We start from the raw sequence: 12,015 nt of genomic DNA on the forward strand, positions 1-12,015 counted from the left end.
CTTCCACCCACCCAATTATTTGATGCTTTTTAAAATTAGATAGACATCATACATGTCACCTCTAAACACAACATTAATAGCGTCAAACATCTGTTTAGAATTTTTCTTCTAAAAGAAAATTTATATGCTATGAAAGCATACAAATGAACTACCTTATGAGTTTTGACAAATCTATACAATATAAACCCCTGCCAAAATATAAAACATTACCACCATCACATACAGTCCCTTCATACCCCTTTCCCAGTTGATCCCTCCTCACAATGGCAATAATTGTTCTGATTTTTTTCAATTATAGATTCTGGAACCCCATATAAATGGAATTTTATTGGTTCTAGAACCTTACATAAATGGAAAGAATGTATATACTCTTGAGTAAGCCTTTCACTCAGCATAATATTTTAAAGATTTATCCATGTTCTTGAGTTTATCAATAGTTCCTTTTTATTGCTGAATGGTATTCACCACTGATGTTGTTTTAACAGTGACATATGAAATACTTAAAGTATAGACTATGATTTTGTTCCTTACCTTCATATTGACATCAGCCCCATTGCCAACTAGAAGCTCTAAACACAAAGCTCCATGTGTTGATGCAGCAGCAAAGTGCAAAGGAGTAAATCCTTTTTCATTCTTTTGATTTACAATAGCACCACAGTCTATAAGTTCATTCACTACAACATCTTGTCCATTATAGCAGGCTACATGAAGAGGTGTATTTCCATAGGCATTTGGTTCATTCATCTATCAGAAAGATAAAAAATGTGAATGTTAAAGTAGTTTTGCTAATTATCAATGTTGTGAGCTATTTTAGCAACCTGTGGTTGCAATCAAATTACTAAAGTGAGAAACGGAGACAGGATAAATACAGAGATGAGGCTTATAATTCTAAAGTTGGTGTAAAATAATAAACCTTTGACAAGCATTTTGGTACTACATTGATTTTATACATTCAGGGAATGTAATTCACATATACAATGTCTACTTCATGACAAAACTGAATAATACAAAAGAGGTATTTTAGGAAAATATAAACTAATGTATTTTGAAAGGCGTTCTAGGTAAAGGATTTACTATAGAATTAATTATAATCATAAAAAATGAACACAAACTGAAGATTCTGAGGTATATTCAGTAACATGCATATTTTCAACTTTTTCATTTTGCAGTGAAAAAGGCTAACCCTAGTAATAAAGTATAGATCAAGATTTTTAAACAATGAATCACATGTTCTATTTATTTAATTCATTTTTTGCCACAAACTTGGGCTCTTAATATTTTCCAGTGTCATATACAGGTATTTTATCACAAGTCAAAAGAGTATGCTCAAAAATGAGAAACAATTCATGTAATTAAGGGTTTTGCTTTTCTCTTTTTTTTTTTCTGAGACAGGGTCTCTCACTCTGTCGCCCAGATTGGAGTTGAGTGGCACGATCTCAGCTCACCGAAACCTCTGCCTCCCAGGCTCAAGCGATTCTCCTGCCTCAGCCTACTGAGTAGCTGGGATTACAGGCACGCACCATTACCAACCAGCTAATTTTTGTATTTTAGTAGAGACCGGGTGTCATTATGTTGGCCAGGCTGGTCTTGAACTCCTGACCTCAAATGATCACCCACCTTAGCCTCCCAAAGTGCTGGCATAGGTGTGAGCCACCGTGCCCAGCCTTGTTTTTCCATTTCTAATAAATAAGGGAATACTTTACATGATTACTATGCAGTCAAGAATCTGACCTCTCCCAGAGAGGTCTGTCCTTTGCCCTTGGCTTTAGGGGGTAATCTATGACATATCTGATAAAAAAGTCTCTATTTAGAGTAGGAGCTTTGGGTCACCAGGTATTATGTATTTGGAGACTGAAATCAACCACATGGACAACCAATCAAGCCATGTAATGGAGCCCCAATAAAAACCAAAAATGAAGCTCAAGTGAGCATTCTTTGTTGGAAATACTTCATTCATACTGCCACACACTGATGCCAGGGAAGGAGAGTAATGGGACCTGACTCTGTGAGGAGGGGCTAAGGGAAACTTTGCCTTTACAATAATCCTGCACTCTACCCTATGTGTCTCTTTCTTTGGCTGATCTCAGTTTGTATCTTGTCCCTGTAGTAACCACAACTGTGAATATAAAGCTTTTAATGAATTTTGTGAGACTTTCTGGTGAATTATCAAACCTGAAAGTGGTTTTGAAAGCTCTCTGAACTTATAGTTGGTCGTAAGTAAAGGGTGGCCTTGTGTGGAGACTCTGGACCCTAATCTTGTAGTTGGCCCCAATATAATGCAGCTTTAATTAACATTTTCTTTTCTGGGATCACTGGTAATAGAGGAAGAAAAAAAGTTTGAACACTTAATTTTAATAAAAGTATCTAGATTTTTTCACAAGAACACAGACAAGGAAAAGATTCTCCCTCAGAGCCTCCATAAGGAACCAACCTTGCTGACACCTTGATTTAGAACTTTTATACTCTAAAACTTTGAGAAGTTAAATTTCTATTAGCCCTCCAGTTTGTGGTAATCCCCCAGGAAACTAAAAACAAAAACAAAAAAACCCAAAAAACACACAACTGGGGGCCATATGTTACTAAAAGGCTGTAAGTCTGGCCACTTATTTTGATGAACAAATAGTCACCAGAGTTTACAAATGTAACTGACTGTCAATAAAGTCAGTTATAAAAATTGCACCAGAATGGACTTGAAACAGTAATCAGAAACAAAGTTGCCTCATTCATCCAGATCAAGGATCTTTTAAGGTATTATTTCACTCTGCGGAAACGGAGATACAGGAATTGAGTTGAGATTTTTGCAAAGTCTTCCTGTGATCCTCACACTTTCAGTATTTATTAGCTTGTTTCAGGCAAAGTGTTCCACATGGTCAATAAGTTAAGAGCGTATCTAGCCCTACAGTTCTGTCACGTATTCTTTGTCCAACCAGGCTATCACCTACTTTTCTTAGTTTTTTGTAGCTGATCTAAACTGTATGCCTCTAGCAGATCCTTATGCTACACGTTCCAATTTGCTGTTTTAAAGAACCAATGAGTTCTTCAAAATGTGTGTTTTCAAGAATCAGGACATTGTCATAACTCTACCTGAAGTAAGAATAAATACGCTGAGTGGGCTGGGTGCGGTGGCTCACGCCTGTAATCCAAGCACTTTGGGAGACCAAGGCGGGAAGGTCACTTGAGATCAAGAGTCAGACACCAGCCTGGGTAACAGCGAGACCTCATCTCTACAAAATAAAAAAATTAGCCTGTAGTTCTAGCTATTCAGGAGGCTTAGGTGGGAGGATCACTTGAGCCCAGAGTTCAAGGTTGCAGTGAGCTGTGACTGTGCCATTATACTACAGCCTAGGAGACAGAGACCCTGTTTCAAATAAATAAATACATAAACAAATGAGGGAGTAAAGTACTTATGTTTAAAGGATGGCTTGTGAAAAGCTGTACAGGTATTCTAAGTTACCTCAATTCAGCAATCAAATATATCCAAATAAAGCAGCATCCCCTTTTAACCAAACAGAATTATATAGTAAGGAATACTTATACTTGGTGGGCAAAAAGCCTCTTGTTTTCCTGCCCAGCTCTTGCCAATATTCTGTAATGTAAACTGCTACAATCATTTTAAGAGAATATCAGACTAGGCAAAGAAGACTAACAATAACCCAGCTATCTAATAATACAAGTGTGTCTGATCTGCTGGTTCCCACAAGTGAAATGGAACTATAGGGCCTGGAATGTGATATAGAAGAAAAATTGGCAATAAACCACACACCTTTGAAGTGTATTTTACCTCTTAACATGCTTTGACTATTTACATGCTTTGATCATAAATCAGTGCATTAGGTATTACATAAAGGACTATAAATACCCAATTAAAACATGAAAACATTGTATAAAATAATTTCTTAAACCTGAAATAACTTCTATCAATACTGTAGTAAGTATAAAAAGGGCTCCATAATTTCGTACTGTTCAATTAATATACCTACATCAACTCCAAGATCTAGAAGGTACTTGACTACGCTGATCATTCCACTAGAGGCTGCTGCATGAAGAGGTGTGTAAGACTTTTTATCCTTGCATGTCACTTCAGCTCCATGCGACACAAGTAATTTCACTACTTCAATGTGACCTAAAAATATGTTTTTGAAGAAAAAATAGAGATAAGCATATGAAAACTATTAAATATAATCCCAAATATCTTTAAGCAAATTTAAAAAATGAAAATAGAAGATGCATGACAAGTCATCAAAGAATCATGTTAACTTGAGAAAGAATAGAAGGAAAATTTTAAGACTTCAGGGGTGGGCATAATGGCTCATGCCGATAATCTCAGCACTTTGGGAGGCTGAAGTGGGAGGATCACTTGAGTCTAGGAATTTGAGACCAGCCTAGGCAACACAGTGAGACCCTGTCTCCACCAAAAATAAAAAAAATTAGCCGGGCATGGTGGCATGCACCTATAGTCTCAGTTACTTGGGAGGCTGAGGTAGAAGAATTACTTGGGCCTGGGAGGTTAAGGCTGCAGTGAGCTGTGATCATGCCATTGCACTCCAGGGTGGGCAACAGAGCAAGGCCTTATCTCGAAACAAGACAAACAAAAATAGAATTCAGGATAATTCTGATAAATGTTGGCAGAGATAATTAGTAATTAAAAAGAATTTTGGCCCTCTGTATACACTGGTTCCATATCTGCAGATTCAACCAACTGCAGATTGAAAATATTTGAAAACATAAAAACAGTAAAAAAATAATGATAAAAAAATAAAAATACAGTGTAACAACTATTTACATTGTATTAGGTATTATAAGAAATCTAGAGATGAATTACAGAACAGGTTATACGTACACACTATGGCATTTTATATAAGGAACTTGAGTATCTTCTGATTTTTGTATCCAAAGGAGTCTGAAACGAATACTCTAAGGATAACAAGGGACAACTATAATTCCTTTGATTATTTTATTCGGTGATAACCCTGCAGTCTATAATTTTCCTTTTGCCTAGATCTTGTTTTTGGTCTAAGGTTACTTTAATACATTCATAAATTCTAAAGTAAGCTTTTCATTTCTAATGCTGGCATACCATATCATATGTACTTTGCTTTATTGGGCTCTGCAAATATTGCATCTTGTTTCTTAAAAATTGAAAGTTTGTGGCAATCCCGTGTCAAGCAAGTCTATTGGCATCATTTTTTCCATCAGCATGTGCTCATTTCATGTGTCTGTGTCACGTTTTGGTTATTCTTGCCAATATTTCAAACTTTTTCAATATTATTTTATCTGTTATGGTGATCTGTGATCACTGATCTTTGGCATTCCTACTGTAATTGTTTTGGGGCATCACAAACTGAACTCATATAAAGTGGTGAACTGATCAGGCATGGTGGCTCACGCCTGTACTCCCAACACTTTGTGAGGCTGAGGCAGGTGGATCACCTGAGGTCAGGAGTCGAGACCAGCCTGGCCAAAATAGTGAGACCCTGTCTCTACTAAAAATACAAAAATTAGCTGGGCATGCTGGCACATACCTGTAGTTCCAGCTACTCGGGAGGCTGAGGCCTGAGAATCGCTTGATCCCCGGAAGTGGAGGTTGCAGTAAGCCAAGATCACGTCACTGCACTCTAGCCTGGATGACAGAGTGAGACTCTGTCTCCAATAAAAGTGGTTAACTTAATAAATGTGTATTCCAACTACTCCATTCCCTCATCTATCTCTTTTTCAGACCTTCCTCTTCACTCAAGACACAATAGTATTAAAATTAGGTCAAATAATAACCCTACAGCAGCCACTAAGTGTTCAAGTGAAAGACAGTTGCATATCTCTCACTTTAAATCAAAAGCTAGAAATGATTAAGCTTAGTGAGAAAGGCATGTTGAAAGGTGAGACAGAATGAAATCTAGGCCTCCTGCGACAAAGTTACCAAGTAGTGAATGCAAAAGAAAAATTCTTCAAGAAAATTAAACATGCTACCAGTGAATGGACTAACGAAAAGAAAGCTAAGTAGCCTTACTGCTGATACAGAGAAAGTACTAGTGGTCCGGATAGAAGACCAAACAGCTACAACATTCGCTTAAGCCAAAGCCTAATCCAGAGCAAGGCCTTAACTGTCTTCAATTCTATGAAGGCTGAGAGAGGTGAGGAAGCTACAGAAGAAAACTTTGATCGAGCAAAGGTTGGTTCATGAGGTTTAATGAAAAAAGATGTCCCTATAACATAAAAGTGCAACGTGAAGCAGCAAGTGCTGATGTATTAATAGAAGCTGTAACAAGTTATCTAAAAGATCTAAGATTATTAATGAAGGTGGCTACATTAAACAACAGATTTTCAATGTAGATGAAACAGCCTTCTATTGGAAGATGCCATCAAGGACTTTCATTGCTAGAGAGAAATCTATGCCTGCCATCAAAACTTCAAAGGACAGGCTGACTCTCTTGTTAGAGGCTAACACAGCTAGTGACTTTAAGTTAAGTCAGTGCTCATTTACCATTCTGAAAATTCCACAGCCCACATGAATTATACTAAATCCACTTTGCCTATGCTCTAAAATGGAACAAAGCCTGGATGACAACACATCTGTTTATAACACGGTTTACTGAATATTTTAAGCCCACTGTTGAGACATACTGCTCAGAAAAAAGAAGATTCCTTTCAAAATATTACTGCTTATTCACAATGTACTTGGCCACCCAAGAGCTCTTATAGACAAGGAGATTACTGTTGTTTTTGTGCCTGCTAACACAACAGTCACTCTGTTGTCCCTGAACCAAGAGTAATGTCAACTTTCAAAGTCTTTTTATTTAAGAAATAACATTTGACATGGATATAGCTGCCATAGTGATTCCTCTGATGCATCTGGGCAAAGTAAATTGAAAACCTTCTGGAAAGGATTCATCATTCTAGATGCCATTAAGAACATTCTTGGCCAGGTGTGGTGGCTCACGCCTGTAATCCCAGCACTTTGGGAAGTCAATCACCTGAGGTCAGCAGTTCGAGACCAGCCTGGCCAACATGGTGAAACTCTGTCTCTACTAACAATACAAAAAGTAGCCAGGCGTGGTGGCAGGCACCTGTAATCCCAGCTACTTGGGAGGCTGAGGCAGGAGAATCACTTGAACACAGGAGGTAGAGGCTGCAGTGAGCCAATATCACACCACTGCACTCCAGCCTGGGCAACAAAGCGAAACTCTGCCAAAAAAACCAAAAAACAAAAAACAAAAAACAAAAAACATTTCTGATTCATGGGAGGAGGTCAAAGTATTAATATCAACAGGAGTTTGAAAGAAGGTGATTGCAACCCTCATGGATGACTTTGAGGGATTCAAGACTTCAGTGAAGGAAATAACTGCAGATGTGGTAGAAATAGCGAGAGAACTAGAATAAGAAGTGGAGCCTGAAGATGTGCCTGAATTGCTATAATCTCATGATAAAATGGGAACAGATAAGGGGTTGCTTCTTATGGATGAGTAAAGACAGTGGTTTTGTGAGATGGAATCTACTTCCGAAGATACTGTGAATGTTGCTGAAATGACAACAAAGTTTTTAGAGAAGTGACTCCAATTTTGAAGGAAATTCTACTGTGGGTAAAATGCTATCAAACAGCTTGCCATACTACCTCTGTGAAAGGAAGAGTCCATCAATGCAGCACATCTTTGTCTCATTTCAAGGAATTGCCACAGCCATCCAAACCTTCAGCAACCATTCACATTGAGGCAAAACTCTCCATTAGCAGAGATTATGACTTGCTAAAGGTTCATATGATAGCATTTTTTTTTTTTAGCAATAACGTATTTTTTAAGACAAGAACATTGAAAATTAATAAAAACGACATGTACATTGTTTTAGATGTACTGCTATTGCACACTATTGCACACTTAATATACTATAGTATAGCATAAACATATTTTGTAATGAATTAATTATTTTTAGAAATGGGGTCTTGTTCTGTCACCCCGGCTGAAGTGCAGTGGTGTGATCACATCTCACTGCAACCTAAAACTCCTGGATTCAGGTGATCCTCCCACCTCAGCCTTCTGAGTAGGTAGGACTACAGATGCATGCCACCACACTGGGATAATTTTTAAATTTTTTTGTAGAGAGAGGGTCTTGCTATGTTGCCCAGGTTGGTCTTGAACTCCTGGCCTGAAGCAGTCCTCCCACGTTGCGCTCCCAAGATGTTAGGATTACAGGTGTGAGCCACTGCAGGCAGACCAAACATATCTTTTATATGCACTGGGAAACCAAAAAATTTTTGTGAATTGCTTATTGAGATACTTGCTTTGTTGTGGTAGTTTAGCACCAACCCCACAATCTCTCTGATCTCTGCCTTACTGGAATTGTTTCAATCTGGGAGTTTCTTGGGCTTGTTTCTTCAGAATGTTAGGTCTTTAGAACATGCAGCCAAAAACCTCTTTTTCCTTATAATTTCCACCAGATCTCCTTAACCAATTTAGTTTACTACTTACCAGTGTAACCATGAGGAAACGGTTGGTTATACTGTGTGATGGTTAACAATCAACTCCCAAATCTCAGTGGCTTAAATAATGTTTTTATTTCTCTCTCAACCATAACAGGTTGGCAAGAGGGCTCTGTTCAGTTACTCAAGGACCCAGGCTCATGTAACTGACATCATCTTGAATGTGGCTGGTCACTGTGCCAGAAGGGGAAACAGACTGCAGCGTTTCCTATCAGTAATTAAATGCTCCAGCCCAGACCACTGTTGCTTTCATTCATTAGCCAGAACTAGTCCTAGGCCCCACCCAACCACACAAAAAGGCCAGGAAGGGGGCCATGTATCTGGAAGGTGAGAGAACCACTATTCTCCTTTTGTAACTTGTCACTTATTTGTCAGATTAGATTACACAGTGCTTTCTCCTCCTCCCACAATCCCTCCCACCTCTGTCTCTTTGTTCATGAAACACCTTCTTTATGTGTAACATTCTGCTTGGATGTCTCCTCCCAATCATTGCTATTATACTAGTCCTTGAAGAAACATGTCAGACCCAACCTTTCCTGACCAACTCAATCAACTCTCTTCCCTAGAAGCCCTATAAGCCTTGTGATGTTTCTTAAACGGAATCATTACTAACTCTTTAATTACTTTTTGTGCATGAATCCCCAAATATATACTTTCAGAAGACTGTTCTACTTCTTGATATGTTCCATAAGGCCAAGAGCAGCATACAAAACAAGCGCCCAATATATGTTAGTTACATTAAAGAAATTGCTTGTGATGTCATTTTTAAAATCCCCTCATAGAGAATGACTCTATAAAAAGTTAACAAATTATAAAATGAGGCTTTCAAACAGAGGCACCCCTCCCTCAAAAAAATTAACCCAGGATACTGCAAGATGCATAAAGAATCAGGCAGATTCAGTTGTTTATATACAAATTATCAATTAAAGTAGATATTTTCAGCCTCTTTCCACCCATTTTAATATGAAAAAGAAATATCTACTATTATGTTTCTAGAAAAGAAATAATGCAATAAGTTGTTAATTTTTAAAAATCAATTAAAAAATTTTTGAGACAGAGTTTTGGCTCTGTCACCTTGGCTGAAATGCAGTGGTACGATCACAGCTCACTGCAGCCTCGACCTCCCGGGCTCAAGTGAGGTGTGTGCCACCACATCCAGCTAATATTAATTTTTTTTTTTTTTGGTAGAGAGAGGGTCTCGCTATGTTGCCCAGGCTGATCTTCAACTCCTGGCTCAAGGATCTTCCCACCTTGGCCTCCCAAAGTGTTGGGATTACAGGCATAAGCAACCATGCCCAGCCCAAGGTAAAAAATATTTATTCAGTACCTTCTGTGTCAAAGTCATCATAATAAGGTAATCTGAGGCTAAACTTGGTAACTGAGGCTAAACTTCTAAAAGTACTGAAAGCAACAGTAAAAATGAACATGTAAAGGGACCTTGAAAAGTTTGATGGCAGGAGCAAGCACAAGGTGGGAAGAAGAAAATGATCAGTTCATTTGGAGATGAGGTGGGGTGCTACAGAACAATGACAAATAATTCAATAGCATTAAGTATAAGAGGTAGGGCCTAAAAGGAAATTAACGGAGCCTCAACCAGGAAGTAGAAGGCCAGGGCTAATAAGGAAAACTGGGATAAATAAATTACAAGACTACACATAATCCCCAATGTCTCTTACACTAACATTGATGAATTCTCTGAATATAACCTAGAGGTGACAATGCTTGTACTTTAGGTTTGTCTGTAACAGCAGTGACCAGTCAATAGCTTCTTTCTTTCACATATTTAACTCTTTAATCCTGTACTCCTAGAATGGCTGAACAGTTTTAGAAGCTATATGTCGGTATTCATCTTATTCTGTGCTTAAGGGAAGGAAGAGACACAAAAAGGGTAATTATAAATCTCTGCCTGGTTATGCTCACAAATTAAATGGGCAGTGCTATATGGTACTATGGTTTAAATGTGTCCTCCGAATTTCATATGTTGGAAGTGTAATCCCCAAGGCAACAGTGTTAAGAGGTAGGAACTTTAAGAGGTGATTAGGCAATAAGGGCTCTGTCCTCATGAACAAACAATGCTATTTTGCGAGTGAGCGACTTAGAAAAGATGAGTTTGACTCCTCACAATGTGATGCTTCAAGAGGGCCCTCACTAGATGCTAATGCCTTGATCTTGGACTTCCCAGCCTACAGAACTGTGAGGAAATAAATTTCTGTTATTTATAAATTACCCAGTCTAGGACATTTAATTTTAGTAGCATAAAATAAACTAAAACTTGTGGTGAGGTCCAAGAAACACAGAATTTCCTTTTCAACCTCAACTAAGAGGCCTAAAAAGTGACACTTAGCGGGTGAGAAACAACAAAGCCATTCTGGCCCCCCTGAAATACACACATTCAACTATTCTGGGGGCTCAACTAGAGGTAACCTGCAAAATCCCCCTGACCTTCAGTTGTATGAAAACAGTTGTTTAGCAAAGCTTAATTCTTAGTAGGTAAAAGGCGTGATGCACTCTGCTTAACATGTAAGCCTCTTAACGTAAGATGTACAGTTTTACATCACATAACCTAGTTGTTCCTGTCTTGAAGAGTAAGCCACACCAGAATATTCAGAAAGACTGAGATGAAAATCTACAGGCTGTGAGAAAGGGACCTTAGGATGCAATAGGGAACTTGCTTTTGGCTATATTACCTTCAATTAACACAAGAAAATGGCCCAGTACATAACTAGCAGCGCATATCTTTAGTGTAAACCACCATGCACCAAGCTTTCAGCTTTTGGCTTTAAAAATAGGGACATTTGCAGAAGTTCAAGACCAACCTGGTCAACATGGTGAAACCTCATCTCTACTAAATATACAAAAATTAGCCGGGTGTGATGGCAGGTGCCTGTAGTCCCAGCTACTTGGGAGGCTGAGGCAGGAGAATCGCTTGAACCTGGGAGGCAGAGTTGCAGTGAGCTGAGATCGCGCCATTGCACTCCAGCACTCCAGCCTGGGCAACAAGGGTGAAATTTTGTCTCAAAAAAAAAAAAGAAAAAGAAAAAGAAAAAAAAAAAGGTGGGGTGGACATTTGAAAAGGATGTTCCTTTTTTAATCTTCCTTTACACTCACACTAAAGGTCAGAACTGCAATGCAATATGGATTCTCGGGCTTCTGCCCAGTGCATGGCTACATGGTGTCTACAGTTTCCTAGTCACGCAAATGTGATGGAAGAAAGGCTGTACCTTAGCTGCGCTCAGTTCTCAGTGCTACTCCCGCAGAAAGCGGGACCCTGTTTAGGGTGATGATCCCATAGTGGGTAGAAAATTCTGAAGTACAGAGGGACTGGGGATGTTGCCCGCTTAGAAAGGAGAGTTTGCCCCAGTGGAGGTCAAAAGCATCACTCCATGGTCTGAAAGGGGAGGGGGAGAATGCACTGTCTTCTAATACCCAGGGAATTAAAATAAATTCACTGCAGAAAACAGTTGGGATGTGTTCACTGAAAGCAGAGGCATACATACACAGGGTGGCAGAACTGTTGCTGGCCAAGGTGAAGACACCAGAGCTCTATG

General features: G+C 38.8%; 1 protein-coding gene across 11 annotated transcripts in view; it reads right to left on the reverse strand.

Annotated features, from left to right (window-relative positions):
- The window catches only part of ANKRD28 (ankyrin repeat domain 28), a 196,861-nt gene that overhangs the window by 59,021 nt on the left and 125,825 nt on the right, over positions 1-12,015 (reverse strand). For all 11 annotated transcript variants that reach the window (XR_003118099.1, XM_025375724.1, XM_025375725.1 and 8 more), the window contains 2 exons: positions 3,981-4,123; positions 532-744 (listed from right to left, as the gene is read on the reverse strand). Coding sequence is in view for 10 of the 11 variants with exons in the window: in XM_025375724.1 (XP_025231509.1) it covers positions 532-744; positions 3,981-4,123 (356 nt within the window). In the remaining variant the exon portion in view is untranslated. The remainder of the gene's footprint in view (positions 1-531; positions 745-3,980; positions 4,124-12,015) is intronic.

This window comes from Theropithecus gelada, chromosome 2 (genome assembly GCF_003255815.1).
Source record: "Theropithecus gelada isolate Dixy chromosome 2, Tgel_1.0, whole genome shotgun sequence".
NCBI lineage: Eukaryota > Metazoa > Chordata > Mammalia > Primates > Cercopithecidae > Theropithecus > Theropithecus gelada.